The sequence below is a fragment of the Lontra canadensis genome, unplaced genomic scaffold, assembly GCF_010015895.1.
Source record: "Lontra canadensis isolate GAN:19392208 unplaced genomic scaffold, GSC_riverotter_1.0 scaffold1, whole genome shotgun sequence".
Classification (NCBI taxonomy): domain Eukaryota; kingdom Metazoa; phylum Chordata; class Mammalia; order Carnivora; family Mustelidae; genus Lontra; species Lontra canadensis.
In genome coordinates, this window is record NW_022630995.1 from 64,072,107 (window position 1) to 64,094,824 (window position 22,718).

Sequence of the window (22,718 nt, forward strand, 5' to 3'; positions counted from 1 at the left end):
GTGGGTGGATGAATGAATGAGTGGGTGGATGAATGAATGAGTGGGTGAATGAATGAGTGAGTAAATGAACGAATGAGTGAGTGAGTGAACGACCGAGTGAGTGGGTGAGCCGGTGAACAGGTGCGTGAGCAGATGGTTGACCTTGAATCAGGCCTGGGCGAGTCTGCCCACTGCGTGCCCAGCAGGCGAGCCCAGGACAGGAGAGTCCATGCTGAACGCCAGGAGTGGCCAGGCTGTTTGTCAGGGAGGTGGCCAGGGTTCAGGTGTGAGTGGGCAGTGGCGCGGCCGTGCTGACCGTAGGCCCCCTGCATGCCGCTCTCCCTAGATCTTCACCAAGTCGTTTTACCGCAGAGCACCCGAGACGGAGATTATCCGGCCCCTGAACAAGGGCGTGGGTCTTCTCACCCTGAGGCGGCCCCTGGGCACTGTCCGCACTGTGCAGCCATCCAGGGCCGTGGACAGGACGTGCTCCGAAGGTGCTGACGACCTGGAGTGCCTTTGTGGGCTCCCTTCGGTGCCCAGGGTTAAACCCTGCTGCGGGCCTGCAAGCTGGGAGGGGTCGCTTGCTGTGGCATGTAGGCTCACCCCCGACCTGGCACAGTTTCTCTGGATCTCCCAAACCCTGGAAAAACAGGGCTTGAAGTAAAAACAGTGGCCGCCTGGGAAGTGTGCGTTCCGTTTTGCCTGGCTATAAATACTTGCAAAGGGATGGAAGTGTTCCTCTGAAGTTAGTGTCCCGCCCACAGTCTGCCTGGGTCCGTCAGAGGTCCCTCTCCAAGCATGACAGAGCCTGCGTATGAGATGAGATGAGATGTGAGATCTGAGATGAGAGCGAGCTGAAGGGGGACGGGGTCCTCTGCTCACATCCCGGCTCTCACTGGCACAACTTGGGCCCAGGGTCCGCAGACCTTCCCCATCAAGGGCCAGCTGCTGGATGCTTCCAGCGTGGAGGCCTCTGCCATTGCCGCAGGAGAGCGACTGTCCCCGATCCCCAGAGCAGCAGGCACAGCTGTGTGCCCGTGAACCTCTGTTTACAAGCAACTGGCGGCTGGCCAGGCGACCCTGCTGTAGGCACGTTACCTGACCTCTCTCGCCTTAGTTTCACCATCCAGAGGATGGGACCACAGTAGGGCCATCCCGATGATTCACAGAGCCTCCGCTGAGTGCTCCTGGCACGTCACCGCCACAGATCGGTGGCAGGTGCCATCCCAGGGCGGGTCCTTTGAGCCTCAGCCCCACAGCAGGATCCGGCCAAGGCCAGAGCGGGCCTGTGTTTCTCGGTGTCTGAGGCTGCCGGGCTCCTCCTGCGGCCAGAGCCAGAGTGCGTGAGATTCACGTGTGTGCTGGCTCTCATCACCTGCAGGGTTTCGCTACGTCACCTGCCAGATCCACAACTGCTCCGAGAAGACTCTGACGGCTCCGTTCCCCGGCCCCATCGACCAAGGCTCTCTGACCGTGCAGGACAATTACATCTTCTTCAAGGTCAGGCTGCTTCTGGGCCCCTCGGGATGGGCAGTGGGCAGTCGGGAGGGCGAGCCACACAGGGGAAGCGGAACTCGCTGTTTGACTTTTAAGCGCTGATTTGTTGGTGTTTTCCCCCGCCCGGGGCATGGTGGCCACAGGTCACCTGCAAGGCTGGCAAACCCACCACCTCGAGGCAGGGAGGGACCTCCCCTAGCTCAGAGTCCCCGAGCCCGAGCCCAGTTTGCTCCATTTGGTTTCACTGACTTTGGAACTGATAGGGACTGTCTCTGGTCATTGCCCTCGGTGGCCAGGTAGCAGCTGGACAGAGCCCATACCCAGGACCCTGCTGCCTGTGCACACAGGTCCTCAGGTCCCAGTTGGGACCACCCGTAAAAGACACAGGGTCTGACCATTCGGAAACCCCAGTGAATAGCTGCTCACACCACTTCTTGATGACTTCCACGGATGAGGAGCTCACTCACTCCTTCCCAAAAGCCCGCACTCTCCTGGAGAGCTCGGATCTTTAGAAAGTTCATTCTGACACTGAGACAGAATGTTTCCTTTGTTTCTGTCGGGGGCCCCTGTCCTGCCCTCTGGGACCCCGTGAGACAAGTCCAAAAGCTCCTATGGAGAAGGCTCCACACCACTCCTAGCCCCTCCTTGGCCCTTAGGGCTGTTCTATTACCCCAGCTGCCCTGTCCACCTGCAGAATACACCAGGACCTCCTGGGAAACTGGCAGGGGCTTCACAGCCCATTAGAGCAGGCCAGCCAAGAAGATCTTGTCCCTGTTCTTCTTTGGCCTCTCTGATGTCCCATGATTTCCAGTCTCTTCTGTGTGATTACATACTCTGGTCCCTGTCCCTCAAATGCCCATGTCTCTTTCTCCACCTGTGCTGCCAAGGCTTACTCACATGCCACCTCCTCCAGGGAGCCTTCCCTGACTTCCACCTCTATCTCCTTCAGGTCCACTGGTACAGCTAGTCCTTTGCCTTCCTTGGTCATAGCCAGGCCACAGGTGTCATCCTCTATTGTCTACATTAGTCTCTATATTCAGGGCATGAGCTCTATGTACATACTTAGAGGGAGGATGTGTGCGGGGGAGCTGGGGGTCACTTGGTCAGAGGCCTGACTATAGGGTGAAGCGTGGGGAGAGATGGGGCACATGCAAGGCCACAGGGCACTCTGTGATTGGGCATCTGGTAAGTCTAATCTGGAAGGAGCCAGGCTCGCCAAGGTCACAGACAGAGTGGGATAGGACGTGGCCCCGCTCACTGCTGCTGGGACGGGCGCCTGGTCATTGCTGGGGTTTGCCCTGTGTGTGCTCAGACGGGGGTGTCATTTGTGCTTGGCTTTGTCACCATCCTCACGGCCACAGTGGCCTGGTCTGACCTTGGACAAGCCCTACCCTGTGAATGCAGGCTGCCCCCAGCCCCAACTCGTGCCATCAGGGCTGCGGGTGTCCATCAGACTCCTGTCCTCAGTTGGTTCCCAGCTTTCTCAACAATTGCCCAGAAAAGTTGTTCCTGCGGCCCGGCTCAGAGTTCACCCAGGGGCTGCCCCCCCTGCAGACTCTTACCTTGGCGGGTTCCCTGGAGCCCACGGTCAGCCCTGGGACCAGTCCTGCCTCTGCCTGCCCTCCTCCCCTCCCCTCCTTCCTGGTCCTTGGAGGACCCCGGCACAGAGCCCACTGGCCCCTCCCGCCACTCCCCCCACCAACGAAACGTGTGATGAACGTAAAGGTTCACTTCCCGGGCCCCCAGCCAAGGCACCGAGCAGCTCGTGATGCTGGTTCGTTTGCTAAAGCCATGCTGTGGGCCGGGGACGGGACCTTAGCCTCCAGAAAGAAGGGTCTGGGCCTCGGGGAACAAGGGTGACATAAGTGAGGGTCTGACTCTACAGGTGCCCCCTGCTGGCTTTGGGAAGAGGCATCATTCTGCCTCTGAGCCTTGCTGTGCTGACCTATCAAATGGGCCTGACTGGTCCTGGCCGCCCAGAGGCCCAGATGGATGCCAGCTGCATTCCCGACAGGGGAGAGGCCCTGTGGGGTCTGGCAGAGGACCTGCCGCTCAGGGAAGCAGTGCCACGGGTCAGCCTTCTCGGCCTGCTCCTACTGGTCAGTGGCCCAGTAGGAGGTTGGTGGTTCTCGAGAGGCGAGTGCCATGCAGGCCGGCTCCCCAGTGAAGGGGTTGCTGTGTTCAGTGCGACCCGCTCCCCAGGCACAGGTCACATTTGCATCTCAGGGATGGCGGTGTTTCTGCTCATCCCTCCTCTAGCCTCAGGCCTGAACCGCAAGCCCCCTAGGCCTGTGGCCTGCCCATAGCAAGGCTGGCTTTTTGGGAAAGGTTTGCTGGCCTCCTTCTTCCTGTGCCACCGGCTGCCTGCACCCCTAGCTCCTGGCAGGAATGGGCCCGGCCGGCCCTGGCTGGCTGAGCATCCCCCCAGGACTCCCCAGAGAATGTGATCTTGTCGAGGCTGAGTCTGGGAGGGCTGCCAACCCTTCTGCACCATCCGAGGACCTCAGCTGCCAGCGGATGGGGCTCTGAGAAGGGGCACTGACTTCGTCAGCCACCCTCTCCAGTGTCCTCCCTAACCTGCTAAGCAGGTCTTTCTCTGGGCTGCGTGGCTCTTCCTTCTGAGGAAGCAGCGTGCCCCCTCCTCCAGGAAGTCTGCCTGGCCTCTCCCACCCCAGTGTACTCTCTCTGAGCTCCAGGACCCCTGTGCTTCCCCCATCCTGACACCGCCTGCTCAGGGGACCCCGAAGGCCAGACCACCACAGACCTCACAGCCCCTGCTCTTGGGATGGAAATGCCTAGAGAAATCTGGTCAGCCTTGTAATCACGATGCTTTGCACACCGTGGGCCTGTGGTAGTTCGTTGATTTGTAGTAACAAAAGTTCCTACTGGGGCCTCATGCCCTGGTGCTAATCCCCACAACTGCCCCATCGCTTTGCCTCTGTTCTTGTCCTCCCCACTTACAAGGGGGGAACTGAGACTCTTCCAAGGCCACGTGGCTCTGGTCGTGGCACTGGAACCTGAGCCCAGGCCGTGATGCGTGATGGCCCAGGCTCTTAAGCATGGCACTGCGTTGCTGCGCACATGTGTGTACATACACGTACACGCACACACATGTATGCACACACGTACATGTGTGTGCTCACGCATGACTCAGGCTCACACACTTGTGCATAGAGTCCATCTCCACGTGCCTGCACACAGCAGACACACTTGTGCAAGGTTATGTGTTCACACTCACACACGTGTGGTCCCCACACCCACACACATGCACACACACGGTGAGATGCAGAGGTCACCCATTGTCTTCCTGCTGGGCGGCCGCCCTCTCCCAGCCCATATGCTGCCCTCACCCCTCTCCTCCCACTCTCTTCTCCTCGCCCTGTTCAAGAGAGAGCACCGTGATCACCGTCTGTGATCACGCACAGGAGACAAGCAGCTCATCTCTGTGCTCGATATTCTCTTTACAACAGAAGCGATCGCAGTTTGTGGGGCTGGTTGTCAGAGTCCAGAGGAATGGCACTCAGGACAGTGCTGCGATGTGGACCATCTCAGCACGGGTCACCCCTCATTTTGATTCTCATGCCTCGTAGCTTGATGGTTGTTTTTGTGGCTTGAGCTTAACTTTGGCCTGTCTCTTCCTCCACCGCGTACTCTCTCCAAGATAATTTCTGGGGAGGAGAACTTCCCCACCTTATTATATAACATGGATATAGGGAAATGGGTGCCAAGAGAGCATGGGGACAGAGGTTGGTTCTAACGGAGAAATAGAAGGGGGGGGTGTTTGGCGTGGGGCTTTGAAGGGTGAGTAGGAGTTTGTCCATTTTTGGGCAGAGCAGGTCTAAGCAAAGTAAAAGTGTGTTCTCACCAGCTGAAATACAATTTCTAGTTTTTCATTCATGAAGACCTGGCTTGAATGGAACCCAGCTTCCTAAAAAGGTGTTTTTCTTTCCTATTAGGCAACTTCAACCAACCGGACCAAATACTACATCTCTTATCGTCGCGGTGAATTTGTCCTGATGAAGCTGCCGAAGTACGCACTGCCAAAGGTACAGTTTGTTTCCCCGTCCCACCTGACCCCATGGCCAGCGCCCAAGCCTGCACTGACTCATGCCTGGCTCCATCCGGTCATCAGGCCTTGGCTGCACTCTCCCCTCAGCCCAGTCCGCCTCTACCCCAAACCCCGGCACATGTGATGTTTCAAATGTCTCTTATGAGGGCCTCTTCAGGCTGGTCCAGCCCTTAGTTTCCCTCTTGCACCCTGTCCCCCTCCTTCCTGATGCTCTGGGTGCTGGTGAGCCCCTGTATCCATCTCCCGCTTTCATCTGGAGTTCGCAAGTGTGAGGCAGTTCTTGTTTTGTTCACCTCTGCATTCCAGCTACCCCAATTTGGCAACGGTGCCTAGTAGGTGCTCAGTTAATCTTATTTCTTTCCCCTTTGCTGGGCAGGCAGAGAAGGGGGTCTGGGGGTTGCCCAGACCCTGCCCCAGGCCTGCCTTGGGACCAAACTCCACAGTGCCCTCCCTGCTAATGATGTTCCCAGGTCCCAAAGGAGGTGATGGACATTCAGAGAGGCTGAGTAACCTGTATGGGGTCACACAGCTAGTAAGGAACCAGAGTTGGTCTGAGACCAGCCTCATACCACATCTCCCACCAGAGGACCTTGGATGGCCCACTTCCCAGACCTCCATCCTATGTGCTTATGATTGAGAAGCACAGATGGGAGCAGCCCTTCCTCCTCCACATATTTATTGAGCATCAAATATAAGCTGGGAAGCATGCTAGGGTCTGAGGCTAATAGCTGTCGATCATATACCCCGGTTCCTGCCCTTGGGGGGTTTCTAGCAAGGAAGCAGGCAGAAAACCAAGTAGACAGAAAAACATATGACATGATCTCAGGTTGTACTTTGCCTGGTGAGGGATAGAGGGACAGAGGCGAAGGCTAATGGGATGGGGGGACGTCCCCCAGGGAGCATTTCCTCTGAAGTCGGAAGGTTATAGAAAAGCTATGCAGGTGGAGGTCTGGGCTTGTGCAAAGGGCCTGGGGCAGGAAGGAGCCTGGCTGTAAAGCAGCAGGTGGGGGTGGAGAGAGGAAATCTTTGCTCTGGGCCCTGCAAGGCCAGGGGCCATGCACTATTGTAAAAGCCCACCACACCCACCCCTGTGCTGGGCTGCACCAGGCATGGGCACACCTCTCCTGAGCCAGGAACAAGGAGAGTACTTGTGGGTTTTCTTTAAAAATTTAAGAAAACTTTGTAAAAATTCTTAAGAAAAGGAAAGGGGTGGTTGCTGGGGGAAGGGGGCCGGGAGAGGGGGGTGGGGTTATGGACACTGGGGAGGGTATGTGCTATGGTGAGTGCTATGAAGTGTGTAAACCTGGCAATTCACAGACCTGTACCCCTGGGGATAAAAATACATTATATGTTTATAAAAAAATAAAATAATTTAATTTAAAATAATAATAATAAATAAAAAAGAAAAGGAGATGGGATAGAATGGGAAGGGAAGGAAGGAAGGAAGGAGGGAAGGAAGGAAGGAAGGAAAAAAGAAAGAAAGAAAGAAAGAAAAGGAAGGAAGGAAAGAAAAGGAAGGAAGGAAGGAAGGAAGAAAGAGTCAGGAAGGCAGAGAAAGAAAGGAAGATAGGATGGGAAGGAAAGAAGGAAGGAAGGAAAGAAAGAAAGCAAGAGGGAGGGAGAGAAAGAAAGGAAGGGAAGGAAAGATGGAAGGGAAGGAAGGAAAGAAAAGAAGGAAAGGGAAAGAAAGAAGGAAAGAAAAAAGGGAAAGAAAGGAAAGGAAGAGGAAAAGAAAGGAAAAGAAGGAAAGAAAGAAAGTTGCAGAGATTAACTCCAGGCTGGGCTGAGCCAGGAAATAGAAAGCTAATGGTTCCAAGGAGGGCAAATGCATGGGTATTCCTGGGGTTGAAGGGCCCTTTCAGCTTGTGGGGCTTTTCTCCCCAACCCCGCCACCATCCTGGGGTTGGGGGGGGCCACAGCATCAGAAGCACCTGTGTCCTGGGCCCTATGTCCTGGAGTTGGGGATGGGGGCCCCTGGCACTGGGGCAGCTGGAACAGCAGCCAGGCCATTTCTGAAGGAATTCTGAGGAGCCGACGGCCACAAGTCATAACCTCTGTGGCCTCAAGTGCTGGCCTCAGAGTCCTTGCCTGCGGAGGGGCTGAGGTGGGAGTGTGTGTTTCTCCAAGTCACCTGTGGGGTTTGCAGAAAGCACCCTGTGTGTGTCCCACTGCGGCCCCTCAGTGGTCGTGCGACCTGCCAGCTTCCTTTGTCTCCAGGTCTGGGGACCACGGGGGTCATTGAAAGGAATCTTGAGGCTCTGATGGAAGACACAGCCTTTGCATCATTAGTGGGTGGCAAGAGCGAGACTCCTACAAGTCCCCATGTCATCACTTTCAAGGGAAGACCAGGCACCCATTCAGATCGTGGTGATCACATGGGCCCTAAGTGTGCTCCTCTGGGGCCAAGCCCGGGACCCATGACAGGCAGTGGGGGATGATGGCTGAGCTGGGCTGCTCTTGGGAGCTCTCCCCACCCCCAGAGACCACGTTTCATCTTGCTGAGCATTTTGCCCAGCTACACAGCCCATCTGCTTCCTCACCCCCAAATTCAGGGGAGCGGCCAGACCACAGGGTTTCCCGCCAACAACCTGTAGAATTGGATAGTTTAATTTCCTAATCAGATTTTATTGTTCTTTGGTAAATTTAAATATCTGTACAGCTTGGCACTATAAGAAAGGTGGGGACCTTGTTACTGGCCAAGTTAGAACAGACTGGTGTCAACAGATCTTTACCAGATTCCATGTTGGGTCGGTTCTCCCAACATTCCTTCTGCTTCAAAAGGCATATTTGGTACCATTCTACTGTTGTAATTTACCTGTCTGCAGAAACTGGAAAAGGTGGACAGGTTTTACTATATTTGCCAGCATCCTTTGCTTGAATTACTTACTTGTAATGATTTTTTTTTTAATGTCATCTTCCTTAACAGAGAAAAAAAAAAATAGGCAAAGGCTGTAAACAGACAAGGGGGAAAAATCCAGAGAACCCTTGATTATATGAAATCATTCATAAGCATGGAGTACATGCAAGTTTACTTTAAAGTAAGATATTCCTTTATTTGTAATAACCTTTCTACAATAAAATGAAACCCATACACCATAAGAAGGAAGGAAGGAGCACCTGGGTGGCTCAGTTGGTTGAATCTTGGCATTGGCTTGGGTCAGGGTCTCACGGGTCATAGGATTGAGCCCTGTGTTGGGCTCTCCACTCAGCAGGGGGTATGCCTGGAAGACTCTCTCCCTCTGCCCGTCCTCATGTGCATGCTCTCTCTCTCCCAAATAAATTAATCTTAAAAAAAAAAAAGTAATGAAGAAGGACAGGACAGCACAGATGGTGGTAGAATGCCAGCCTCCCAACTTCTCACTTAGGCAACAGTGGCTGCTGCAGGATCTGTTCAGATCACCTGTTTTAGAACTCTGGAGTCTATTCAGGGGCTTGCAGTATCCAGGGGAATGTTTGGACAGTAAATCAAAGTTAATTTCCACAGTTTCAGCTCTTCCCATGATAGCAGGAGCCCATGCCCCAACCTCAGCCTTATGGCAGGCAGCTGAGCTCATGGGCACAGAGCAGCATGCACACTACTTACAGGATCCAGGGTGGCTGTGGGGACCTTGTTTTCTGAATACCGGGGGTCTGCATTGGGGGTTGATGGCTTATTCTGGTCATGGAAGTGCAGATATCATGGTGGAAACAGCCATTGTTACCACCCGCACCAGCCAAAGCAGCTTCCAAGGGATTTAAAGGACCAGACCCTGTTTCTACTCCCCAACCCCTTGGACATTTAGGGACCACGACATTCAAAAGCAACAAGTCGTATGTTGGAATTTAGCAAAGTCACCGTGCATTCCCAGGGAAAAGTTCAGGCTCAAGTAACTTTCTACCTCCGCCTGATCCCTGATACAGAAACAAAAAACCAACACACCCTGGGGAAGGGAGAGAACATGATTTCCAGAGTTATCACATTATCAATTTACAGTGTCCAGTTTTCAACAACAAATTATAAGGCATAAAAAGAAAATACGATCCAATCACAGGAGAAAAGGCAACAGAAACTGTCCCTGAGAAGACCAGATGGCGAACCTACCAGACAAAGACTTTAATATGACTGTCCTACAGATGCTCAGAAAGCTAAACAAAACCATGAGGCAAGTCAAGATAACCAAGTACAAGTGACCAAAATAGAAATAACTAAGAAATAGTTTGGACACATAAAAAAGAACCAAAAATAAATTCTGTAGCTAAAACAAGCAATGATCAAAAGCAAAATTGACTAGGTGGATTGAAAAGTAGGCTTGAGCAGAAGGAAGGACTCTGAGAACTTGAAGGTGGGACCATTGACATTAAGGAGTCTAAGCGACAGAAAGTGAAATGGATTGAGCAAAATGAGCACCCTCTGAGGGGCCAGTGGGACACCAGCAAGTAAACCAACACATACATTGTGGGCATCCCAGAAAGAGAGGAGACAGATGGTGGCAGGAGACAATGGGGATGGGGGGGCGGTGCTCCTAGGTGGCTCAGTTGGTTAGGCATACGACTCTTGATTTTGGCTTTAGTCATGATCTCATGGGTCATAGGATCCAGCCCTGTATCAGGCTCCACACCCAGCACAGAGTCTACTTGAGTTTACCTCTCATTTCCCTGCCCTCCCTGAAAATAAATAAAATATTTTTTTAAAAGGAGCAATGGCCCAAATTCCCCCAAATTAATGAAAGATAAATATAAATATCTAAAAAAAGCCTGATGAACTCCAAGGAGTGAAACACAATGCGTTTCACACCAAGATGCATTGTAATTAGACCACTGAAAGACGAGGAAAGAATCTTGAGAGCAGCAAGAGAGAAGCAGCTCGTCACATATGAGGGTCCTCAATGAGGAAAGCAGCAGATTATTCATTGGAAACCTCAGAGGCAGAAGGTGGTGATTTGCTGTATGCACAGATAGAAGTGGTGGTCTCTCCTATGTGGTGGGCATGGACAGAAGCGGAGGTCCCTGACATCTGGTGGGCATGGACGCAAGTGGAGGTCTCTGACATCTGGCTGGCATGGATGGAACTGGAGTCTCTAACATTTGGTGGGCATGGACAGAAGTGAAGTTCTCTCCCATCTGGTGCACATGGATGGAAATGGCGGTCTCTCCCATGTGCAGGCATGGATGGAAGTGGAGGTCTCTGACATCTGGCGGGCACGGACGGATGTGGAGTCTGTAACATTTGGTGGACACGGACAGAAGTGAAGTTCTCTCCCATCTGGTGCACACGGATGGAAATGGAGGTCCCTGACATCTGGCTGGCATGGACGGAAGTGGAGTCTCTGACATTTAGCGGGCACGGACGTATGTGGAGTCACCATCAGAGACTTCCCAGAGCCCCTCCCCCCTTAAAAGACAAGGCTTTGTCTCATCTTCCCTTTTGCTTGCAAGTCCACATGGTGACTACAGGTCTAACCATTATCTTGGACAAGGGCCATGCCATGGGGTGGTGGAATGATGAGCCAGAAGAAGCCTCTGTTCCCGGTGACTTTGTAGCGGTTCCATACCAGACTGTCCACCTCTGGGCATCTCTTACATGTGGGGGGAAGGCGCTATTGTGTTTGAACCACTTTTCTTTTCTCCGGTTTCTGTTACTAACAACCAAACGTGATTCTACCTGATGACACGTATCAGCAACGTTGGTGTTTCCTTCCACGCATCTCTCCAGGCCATCCAGACACATATGTATGTATTTATATATACAGATGCACATCATGAATTCACAAATACACAAACGAACATCTGTTTCATGTCCTTTGTTTAAAATTGGAGTCGACAAACATCTTTGGCTTCTGACTTTCCCTTTCAGAGATCGAATTCCATAAATTCAAATGTAAGCCACCACCACATGTATATATGTCTTCTCTATTATCCATTTATCGTTATTCTCTAATCAGCAAAGATTTTTAAAAAACCATTCTTGCGATTGGCCGGAAGTGCGGTGGGCCCCCTCCAGCCGTGTTGGCTAGGCAGGAATGAATAGAAACTCTCAGGACGGTCATTTAACAATGTAAGCAGAGCTTTAAACGTGCTCGTACTCGCCCACACAGCAATTTCCTTTAAAATTTATGTCTGGGACGTGATCAGAGAGGCAGAGACGTCTGTCTAGAAACGTTAGTAACTGTTTTTTGGTTTTTTTTTTTTTTTTTTTTTTTTTTTTTTTGAACATCGTGTTGGAGACGCTAAAGGCTCAGCAGTGGGGAAATCGTTCAAAGACACGAGCACAACCGGGAGATGGAATAGCATACACTATTAAAAATGGTGTTTGTGCATAATTGTAATGAGAGGGGGACATGTTCCCCATATCACGTGAGAGAATAGGTGGCAGACTGTCCATGAATAGCACACGTGAGTCACACGTGGCAGAAAGCCCCAAGGTAGACGTTTGTTAAGTGTTGGAATTCATGCCGTGACAGTAAGTGCTGGTGGTGTGCTAGGTGTGGGCGCTGTCTGAGCTGGAAACCCAGCCTGTGCCCATGGAGCACTGTCCCCTGCTGAGGCAGCAGGATGGCCAAACCCCAGTGGGCATGGTGCAGCCTGCCCTGTGGCCAAGAGCGGAGAAACGGGAGGGGAGGGGGGGTAGAGAAGGATAGTGATCAGCTTGCTTTTGTGCCAGGTGCCACGGGACCTGGCTGGGACTCCCCACCACTCTCCTCTCTCCTGTCATGGGTGGGGACGGCCAAGCCCTGTGGCCCTGACCTCCAGTGTTCCCTGGTGACAAGCTTCTTGGTTGCAGTCATTTCTGTGTGTTGGATTTAAGTCCGTAGACAGAGGGTGCCGGCTCGTGCTGCCAGGGCTCCTCCCTGAGTGGGAAGGGCCTGGTTGGGGCTTCACACCACCAAGTCCTTCTTCTGCAAAGCCCCTGCTTTTGGTGGCACAGCATTGTGGCTGGGCAGGGGGTGGGGGGGCAGGGCTATCAGCACAGGGTCCCACCCAGGCAGCCAGTCCTTCCCTCCACAGGAGGCCATGCCCCACTGGACAGAATAGAGACTTGGTGCATTGTTAGAGAACCGAGCCTGCCTGTCCACACCTGCCCTAATACTAGATGTGAAGACGCAGACAGAGGATTCCCCCCAAAGGGTCGCAGCCCTGAACTGGGCAGGGCCGGAGGAGAGTGCCTCTCCTCTTTAGGGGCTGGCTGGCAGGACCAGCCTCATCCCTGCCCTCAGTGCCTGTCTCGCAGCTGCCCTGCCAGCTCAGCAAATGGAGTTTCAGGGTGATAGAAAGGGAGTCACAGACGCTGGAGGAAACGCTTGTTACGGCTTTAAAATTGGTCTATCCCCGGGGCTCCCATGCAGCACCAGGCGCTGGCTGGGAGAGAGAAGGCAAATGGAGCAAGGGCGGCCCTGGGTTCCTTTTTCTTCCTTTTTATGTCATTGGGTTTTATTCTGCTTCTGACTAAATCTGGAACCGAGCCTCGAGCCTAGAGAGGACACGCGTGACTTAATCCGGTTCCCCACCACCCCCAGGGTATGTTCCCAAGGGCAGAGCCTACCTGTGGCTCCCCGTGGAGCCCTGGTGCCTGGTACAGTACCTGGCACACATTAGGTGCCTAATGAGTGCGTGCTGAGTGAATGTACCAGCAGAGGACTCGCCTGATCCCCGGGGGGGGGGGGGGGGGGGGGGGACCCTGCCCCCGCCCCCCCGGGGGGGACCACTGGGGGGCATGGGGGGAGAAGTCCTCTGTACAGGCAGGACAGACAGGCAGACAGCCTGACGTGGGGCTGGGAGGATGAGCTCACAGGGTGCCTGCTCCATGCCCAGGCCCTCCATCCCCCAGCCCAGTACAGAGGGCTGGAATGTCACCCCCATGCTGCAGGGGGGGAAATGGGAGGTCAGGGGACCTGCCCTGGGTCACAAGGCTGAGGCAGAAGCAGGGTGAAAATCGAGGTCAACCTGATTCCCAGAAAACCAGGACCAACCCCCCCACCAGGCCCGAGCCCTGCCCTGCCCCCTCGAGCTCAGCCTCCCGCCCCTGACGCTGCACTCTCCCCGCCGTGTCCGCAGGACCTGCAGGTCATCAGCACGGACGAGAGCCAGGTGTTCGTGGCGGTGCAGGAGTGGTACCAGACGGACACCTACAACCTGTACCAGTCGGACCCACGTGGCGTGCACTACGCACTGGTCCTGGAGGATGTGCGCAGTTCCCGGCAGGCGGAGGACAGCGTGGTCATCGACATCCTCGAGGTGGGGCCCAGGGACTGATGTGGGGATCCCAGCAGGCGTTGGGTGTGGGGCTGGGCCTCACCCTGTCCTCGCTCCCTCCTCTCACCTTCCCTCCTCCCCAGTGCAGCCCCATCCCTCATGTGCTGTCTCTGCGAACGTTTCCAGAAAGCACAGCTATCTGAGGCTTTGCAGGCAAGAGAGACTTTGTCTCCTTGATGACTGTGCAATTCAGTACCGGAGTGGGGTTTCTCTGTGATACAGATCTACCGTGGAGAAGAGTCTTTGGGGAGTACTGTTTTGGTGATTTGGGGATCCGCGTTCGCGGTCCTCGTCCTGGACACGAGCACAAGCTCCGAGGCATGAAAGTGGGCGTGGCACAGTTTGGCCTGAGGGACAGAGGCGACAACTCTGAGCATCCCTGCCTCTCCACCTCTCCCCCTGCACTCCTCCCTGCCTCGGTTGTCTCCCACGGAAGCTCATGCTTGCTCTTGGTGGACGCAGGTCTCTTGGCTCCCAGGCCCCCCTGCACCATCTCGCTCTGTACTTGGATTCCACAGATATCCATGACCCCGGGCCCCACCTGCACTGGGCTCTCGTAGTCCCCTCCTCTGTCCTGGTCCACACCAGGGCCAGGGAGGGGCTGCTCGGCCCATTTCCGGGTCAGGAGCCTAAAGCTCAGAAAAGGTAAGCGACCTGCCTGGATAGACCCAGGAAACCAAGCAAGGAAACCAGAACCAGCCCAGGCCTGTCCCCACCGAACTTGGTTCCAGACTCTTAGCCAGCCCTCCCCAGCTCTGTCCTCCACCTTTATGCTCTCCCCTCAGGCCTTGCCTTCAGTGATCCCCTGCCTGTGGGAACCTCAGCAAGTGCCCTGATCACAGTGGTGCTGGGGTGTCTGTGGGTGCATGGGTGAGAGCGGAGCCTGGGGCAGACAGCGGGGCTCATCAGCATAGGAGGCAGCCTCCCGGAGAGACGCAGGATTCTAGGCTTCGCCTCCAAGCTGTTCACAAGCAGCAGGGAACCATTTTCCCCAAAAAAGTAATGAATGTCATCATTTGTTTACAACGAGAGCTGATGGTCAGGGTTCACTTCTCTGCTGGAGGACCCAGGGGACACAGTGAAAGGTGATCGCCCAGCCCAGGGTGGGAGTCAGGCGGTGCTTCCTGGAGGAGGGGGCGCAGACCGAGTCGAGGCGGAGCAGGAATTAGCCAGCTGGGAAACCAGGGAACATCTGTGGACAAAGACCACGAAGGAAGAAGACATGAGGAACCAGAGGCCACGTGCCAAGGGGACACCTGCTGCCCGCCCACTGGGTGTGCTCCCAGGAGACATCTCTTCTCTGAAATCCAGCTCACAGGGGTCATGGGTGGTGGTTACAAGCACAACTCTGGAGATACACTGCTTGTGTTCAAATCCCAGTTCTGGCATGTGTTTGCTGTGTGACCTTGGGCAGGTGACTTAACGTTTCTGTGCTCCAGTTTCCCCATTGAGAAATGAGGATGGCAGTAGTGCTTTCCCCAGGACTTCCATGCAGTTTCAAGGACATAGTTCTCCTCAAACATGGAGACCAGCGTCTGGTGCGAGTCAGTGCTTGGCGAGCGCTCCACGGCTTTCCCAGTCCCTGGGGATTTGAGCTACTGTATGGGAAGGACCTGGCCCAGAATCTAGCTTGTGAGGTCCTGCACACGAGCCAGTTATTGTCAGGGTAAACGTTCTTCCTATGGTGTGTCTGGAAAGAAACACTTTGTCCCAGCCATCCCAGGCCGATACTGCCCAGGAGGCACGGGCTGTCTGGAGCCCTAAGTTGACATCTCAGTGTGGTGCTCCCTGGGTTCATGGCAGGACGACAGCCCTTTTTTGGGCGCTCTGTGCTGGAACTCAGGTTAGGAAGGGGGTTCAGGGGACCCCACTCTTGCACCTGCCCGTGAAGAGCCCCGGCCACAGTTGTGGAGGCAGCCATTGTCAGGGGCTGAATGGGGCCCTACAGATACATGGCCATGCCCTGGAACCAGTGACCGTGACCATATCTGGAATAAAGGTCTTTGCAGTTGTCATTAAGTGAAGGACCTTGGGATGAGACCATGCTGGATGGCCCCACTGGGCCCCAGATCCAATGACAAGCATTCTTCGGGGTCAGAGGAGGAGACGCAGGCACAGGGAGGCGGCCACGTGAAGACGGGGGAGGGGAGGAGAGGTTGGAGAGACAAGGACAGAAGCCCAGGGCATGTGGAGCCGCCAGAAGCTAGAAGAGACAAGGGAGTGTCTTCCCCGGGGACCCTGGAGTAACTCCTCCATTTTGGCCTTCTGGCCTCCAGAGGGTGAGAGAAGAGATTTCTGGTTAGTTCCCCAGTTTGTGACACTCTACCTCAGCAGCCGCGGCCATGAATACCACCCTGGACAGGGCCCGTGGCGAGCATGTTGCTTTTGGGAGCTGGTCATCCTGTGTGGGAGAAAGGGCCGTGGTCCTCCACGCCCTGGGCTGTCTCCACCCGGGGACCCGCCCCAGCTTCCTGGGCAGACGCCCTTCCCACCTACAGTGCTGTCCTGCATAGATGCACATGAATGGGGGCGATTAGGGTTGGTGGGGCCCGCTGTAACCAAGAGGGGCCCCGGAACGGGGGCAGACAATGAGGATCAGAGAGACCCGTGTGATCGTGGACAACAGGCCAGAAAGATGCTGCCCCACCAGCTTTGGGGCCTCCAGAAGCTGGGGAAGGCCAGGACCTGATTCTCGATTCTCATCTGAAGCCTCCAGGTCAAGCTAGCTCTGCGACCCCGGAGACACCCATGCTAGACTTCTGACCTCCAGAACTATAACCATATTACTCTGTTAGGGCAGCTGCTGGAGGCGTGTCCACCCTCCACTTGTCCATCTTTCCATCCATCACCTGTGTTCTCCCCATGTGGGGGATTTGCAGTGGGCCTGTCTACTGGGCATGGGGGAGCACTGGCCCCAGGTGCTGGGGGAGCTCCTGGATGGCCCGCCACAGAGAAGGCACTGGAGAACTGTGCATCGTGATCTTGACGTTAGCGGATCCCTCAGCCTCGGACCTCGGGTAAATTCTTTGGCTCGTCAAGGCTTGAGAAGGGCTCACCTTGAAAAGCAGTGACGTGATGCCCACAGAGAAGACCCAGCCGCAGGGACACGGGAGGCCACTTGGATGGGTCTCGGTGCCTATGGGCCTGAGGGCCCTGTGCATGTGCAAGGAACTTTCAGGAAGAGGCTGCCTCTGTGGGATCAGGAGGCTGACCGACAGGCGTTTGCTGATATATGACCTTTCTTGCTGGCCGTTCCGTAGCCGACTGTCGGCTGTCTTTGGGTCACTGCACAGGTGCTTGGGAAACCCTGAGAAAGGGGACAAGGTGAGCCCGAGCCCCTGGCCAGGGTGGGGGGTGAGGGGGGTAAGCACCCACCTCGTGTCCTCACTACTTGGCATTTCCGTGCAGGGGGCTGAGCTGAGCGATTCTGGAGGGGAACCCACAGCAACGGCCCAGGCCCTGTGGGTCCCGTGGAGGGAGGCAGGGGCTTGGGGGCTGTGGAGCCAGAGCTCTGGAGTGTAGACAGGGTGACTGTGACACACAGGCATGGCAGGACCAGGGCTGTGCTCCTTGTCTGAGGCCCAGCGTCTGGGTCTGGGAGGACAGTGCTGTGTCATGGGAGCACCCAGGCTTCTGGAGTCACGGTATGGGCTTCCCTGAGCCCCACTCACCTCCCGTGTGTACAGTGTACACAGACAGCCTCAGCTCTGGGACTCTTGCCGGCGTGACACATGGCCCCATGGGCAGGGCTTGGAGCAAGCAGCTAGCCGTGGTGGGAGCTCTGGATGCGTTTGTGTGACACTTCTTATCCTGCTGTTTCAGGTCCGAGGGGTGAAAGGGGTCTTCCTGGCCAACCAAAAGACCAATGGGAAGGTGGTGACACTTATAACCTACAACAAGGGCCGCGACTGGGATCGCCTGAGGCCCCCGAGCACGGACATGAACGGGAAACCCACCAACTGTGAGCCCGTAAGTGCCTCTCCCATCCCACGCCTTCCCTGGGGCAGCTCAGGTAGGGCCCTCTGGAAGGGCTGTGTGAGAGCCGGGGGCTGCAGACATCTCCCGGCACAGCAGAGGCTCCTGTGAAACCCCCTGCTTTACAGAAGGATCCCCTGGGGCTCAGAGAGGGAAAGCGTGTCAGTCAGCACGGGCACAACGTTGCTGCGTAACAAACTGACAATCCCAGGTCTGGGCTGGGTTCCTCACCAATGTGGGGGTTGGCCAGTGTCGGAGGGGGTCTGCTCCCTGTATCTGGCCTCCTCTTCGTCCTCCTGGGACCAGCCCTGGCTCCCTCTCGTGGTGATGGCAGAGGGCCAAGAGGGCGAGCACAAGCGGACAAGCAAGCGGCAAGCCTCTGTTACACCTGCAGAATCCACGGGCCTGCACGGAGGACCAGGAAGTGCACTCTGCCTGTGTGTGTGTGCGCATGTGTGCCTGTGTGTGGGGGCGGGGGAAGGGACTGAGATAAGCCGCCAACCCGGGCCACAGCCCAAATGCTCTGAGCTCCAGGCAGGTCCTACTATCCCTGTGGGGTCTCTCATAGGAACACCGGTAGAGGCAGCCCCAGTACATTTACTGCCCTGGGGAGCTTGGTCCCTGGGAGGTGTGGATGGCAGGCAGGCCCGTGTCTGTGAGGATGGCAAGAGGGAACACCAAGAACCCTGGCTTGAGGCAGGCTGCTCCACGGGGAGTTCACCACCAGCACCAGCACTTGGCCTTCCCCCACAGGGGACCACTCTGAGTGGGGTCCAGTGTTAGAGCTGCATAGAGCAACCAGGCAGGGGAGCTCTCATCCATTCCCATTTGGACTGCCCTCCTTCCCATGCTGTCTTGTAACCTGGAAAGCCTTTTCCTTTTTCCTTCATCCAGCAGACTCCTATTGACGCCTGAAAACCTTGCCCAGATAGCCCCTCCCCTGAAAAACCTACGCTGGGCGTACTTGCTTCTCTGTTTTCCACTGACCTTAACTATAAGTTCCTTTGCAAGTAGGGACCATGCTCTGGGGATGCCTGAGCCCAGCCATGTCTCTGTCTCCACAGAAAGGACAGTGTCTGTTTTATAGGGATATTCATTCAACAAAGCTATATGGGTAGCTACTGTGTGTGAGGCTCTGCTCTGGGTGTCGGGAATACATTAGCACGCCCAACCCTGCCCTCCCAGGATCCTGCCTGGATCTCTCTGCAGGGCCTCTGGATATGGTAGGCCCCCAGCCCACCAGACACAATCCAGACAGAATCCGTGTCTTCCTCCTACTCTGGGATGCTGATAGCCGAGAGCCCCAAGGCACCCCTGCCCCAGCCTGGCAGGGACGGCCCTCGCTCTGTGAGCCCAGGCCTGGGCTGCCCCTTACCCCCCACCCCGGGACCTGCGCCCAGCCTTGGCATGAGCCCCTCCCGCTGAGACCCATGGGGGGGTGGCGGGGGTAGGGGGAGGTGGGGAGTCGCACCTGTCAGCCTATGGGAAGAAGTACTTACCTCCTGCTTGTATAAAGTCTGCGGAGAACAGGAGTGCTATGAAGGTCTCAATTCCGTATTGTCCTCAGCCAAGTTAAGCCATATTAATCTGTCAAAGCAAGTTTTTTTTGCTAAGAATAGATTCTTGTCTGCAATTATGCAGCTCAGCGAGGAGATAACGTTCCTGAGATCCATGTCCTTGCTTTAAAATAACACAAGTGGGAGCCGGCTGGTGGGGCGTGCGGTGCCATCAGCTTGTGGAGAGCCTGGGGACCTCCAGGCAAGAGAGGATGGGGTCTAGGCCCGGCCACTTGCCTGGGTTTCTTGTCTGTGTCCTCCATGCGTCCTCTGCAGGAGTGGAGGGTTTGCTTCTCTGATAAGAGGTTCCCGCTTACTACAGAACATGGAAATGTATAAACAGGGAGAGAAGGTGCAGGCGTCCCTGGGTCACCCAGAAATAACCGTAATCGGGTATATTCCTGACCACCCTTCAGCTTCTCTGTGCTGCAAGGGTCATCGCAGGGACTCTCACGCACATGTGACATGTCTTCCATCTTCCTCTGAACTCTGGGCCAGCGGCACCTTCCCGGGCCACAGCCTGGCTCTCCATGGGGGCAGATGTCCTTCTGGGCACGGGACCTCATGACGTGGATGAGTGTCGGGACTGGATCTGTTTCGGGGGCATGAATCCTCTTTGGAAGTGGTTTGAGTCTGTTGACATCTTAATTCGGAATGAAAACCCATTCGCTCTGCAGCCGTTCTCAGACGCGGGCTGTCAGGAAGGAGCCAAGAAGGGGGCGCTGGGAGCATCGTGGGCCTCTCTTGTGTGCCCTGACTCACACCCCCCGCCCCCAACAAGCCCAGCAGGAACCTGGGCCCACCCCTCTCAGGACAGAACTTTCAGCTGTGACACCAGCCTCCCCTGGGGGCTCCCGCTTTGGCCCCTCTCTGACAGCCCTCACCTGACTGCAGGGGGCCTCAGTGCCCTGGGCTCAGCCCCCCTCGTTCTGCCTCACCCTGCCCCCTCCTGGTCCTCCAGCGGCTCAGATCCTAAGGCCTGTGTCGAGCTGTCAGACACTAGCAGGCCACCCTAGCAGCCCCAGGACTGGCTGGAAGACACTTGGCCAGCAGGCCCTATGTGGCTCCAAAGGGGATCCCAGCTCTGCCCACACCTGCCAGCGTCCTACAGGCCACAACTGACCATATGGAATCCTGAGGAGGTTCTACCTCTGGCCCAAACAAGTGCCTGGGGCCGGACAGCCCCCCAGCAGGCGGGGAGGGGAAGGGGCCAGGATCTACAAGACAGGCCACTCCGCTGTGCTCTGCTCGCTATGCACACAGGGATACCGAGCACATAGCCCCTCAGGGGACATGGAAAACTGGTGGCAGTCCCAAGAGGACAGCCCAGGAGCTCAGGCTGCTCCAGGCCTCACCTGGCCCACCAGGAAGCCAGGGCAGCAAGACAGGGCTGGGCCACCTCCCTTTTCTGCCTCGTTCCTGGCGAGGCTCCTTTACCTTTAGCCAGCTGTGCCCACAGAGGTCACAGGTATCGGGGTACCTGTGCACGGGAGCCGGCTGTGCCCACAGGTCACGGGTGCCCCATCCCCTGGGAGCTGGCCCTGCCCACAGAGGTCATAGGAATCTCCCTGCCTGTTAGTATTTGGTCACTGAGTGGGGAGGGGAAGAGAATTGAATGGTCTCACCACAGATACTCATCAATCTGCTCTTCAGTCGTAAGAAGTCAGGAGAAAACCCAAACAAAGTCATACCCCACAGGTTTGTGGAGAGAGTTTGTCCTGGTGGATCCAAGTGCTCCTGGACTGGGCACAGGGCTCCCCTCCGTGGACTCAGTGACTCTGAGCTCACCTGTAGCAGGGGCTCCCCTATCCCACACCCACCCACCCCATAACCCCCACCCATGTCCCCCAACTACACCCACCCACCCACCCCCCAACCCTACGACCCCTACCCATGTCCCCCACTCTACATCCCTGAACCCCATGCCCAGCCACCTCCTGACCCCCCATGCCCCACCCCTAGCTGGCACTAGTCTGCTTCTCGTCTTCATAGAGACTGGACTGGGCCCTGGGGCCACCACCTGATGCCATCAGTTCTGGGTCTATGTCCAGTTTATTAAATAGTTTTGCTTTTCCCTTGGCACTATCTAAAATGTGCTCTGTCCATGGGCCAGGAGACCATATCATGAAACACAGAAGGAAGGCCAGAGGCATCTATCAGATAGACATCAGCAGATGGCAGAACGTGGTCCTGACCGCGGGGTGTGCAGGATTGCCTCCGAACCCTCGGCGGTATATGCAGTGGGCGCCTCTGCCTTCCAGTTGCCATGAGGAGACCAAGGCCCAGAGGTGCCCCTAGAATCAGCAGCATCTCCAAGTTAAAAGCTGATTCTCTGGGTGCGCGGTGCCATGGTGTTTCTCAACTGGAGAATGTCCATACATGTTGGGCATGCTCTCCCGTGCTGGGGAAACCCTCCCTTAGAGAAGCCTGTCTGGCTTCATCCACAACTGGTCCCCCTGGGCCCAATGGTCTCCACTCTGCGGTCAACTCCAGAGCCTCCATCCCCTCCTCCGATGGGCTCCTGGCCCTGCCTTCCCACCCAAAATGCCTCAGTCCTACCTTATCTTGGCCCGAGTGCTGACCTTGGCCCCCTTTCTCCCTACCCCTGCAGCCGGACTGCCACCTCCACCTGCACCTGCGATGGGCAGACAACCCCTACGTGTCGGGCACTGTGCACACCAAAGACACTGCTCCGGGCCTCATCATGGGTGCAGGTAGGAGCTACCATCAATGCCTTCGGGAAGCTCTGTCCTCAAGGAGAAAACTGGATGGTCATGGGCCTGGGACCTTGCTGTGTCGACTGGGGGGCAGGGGTGCAACATCTCCAGGGAGCTCAGCAATCATGGTACACTCCGAGGGATGAATATGTGGCCCACAGTGGGCATGTGATACATGTTGCTGTGTGGGAAGTTGGATGGAAGTTGGAGGGATGGGTGGATGGTTGGACATATGGATGGATGTATGGATGTTTGGATGGATGGATGGATGGATGGATGGGTGGATGGGTGGATGTATGTATGTATGGATGGATGGATGGATGGATGGATAGGTGGTTGGATGGACGGATGGTGGGATGGATGGATGGATAGGTGGGATGGATGGGTGGATGGATGGTTGGATGGGTGGATGGATAGTTATTTCGACAAAGAATGATGGGCAGGGATGAACGGTGGAGGACAGGTGAAGGGATGGGCAGAAAGAGTGGACAGTTGGATGACCAGGTGGAGGGATGGATCACACAATGGTGAATGGGTCAAATGAGAGATGGATGGATGGGAGAATGATTTGAGTCATGGCTGACATGTATTGATTCCTGAAGAAGGTTCTAGTTTAGTCAAGGAGAGAGACACATACAGCTAGCATGAGGAAAAAATAAATCAAAGCAAAGTCGTGCCTGTGGCTGTCATCAT

General features: G+C 55.6%; 1 protein-coding gene across 2 annotated transcripts in view; it reads left to right on the forward strand.

Annotated features, from left to right (window-relative positions):
- Positions 1 to 22,718, forward strand: part of SORCS2 (sortilin related VPS10 domain containing receptor 2) — a 421,402-nt gene that overhangs the window by 365,181 nt on the left and 33,503 nt on the right. For both annotated transcript variants that reach the window (XM_032855524.1, XM_032855534.1), the window contains exons 7-11: positions 1,364 to 1,482; positions 5,436 to 5,525; positions 13,580 to 13,759; positions 17,600 to 17,746; positions 21,920 to 22,022. In XM_032855524.1, coding sequence (XP_032711415.1) covers positions 1,364 to 1,482; positions 5,436 to 5,525; positions 13,580 to 13,759; positions 17,600 to 17,746; positions 21,920 to 22,022 — 639 coding nt within the window. The remainder of the gene's footprint in view (positions 1 to 1,363; positions 1,483 to 5,435; positions 5,526 to 13,579; positions 13,760 to 17,599; positions 17,747 to 21,919; positions 22,023 to 22,718) is intronic.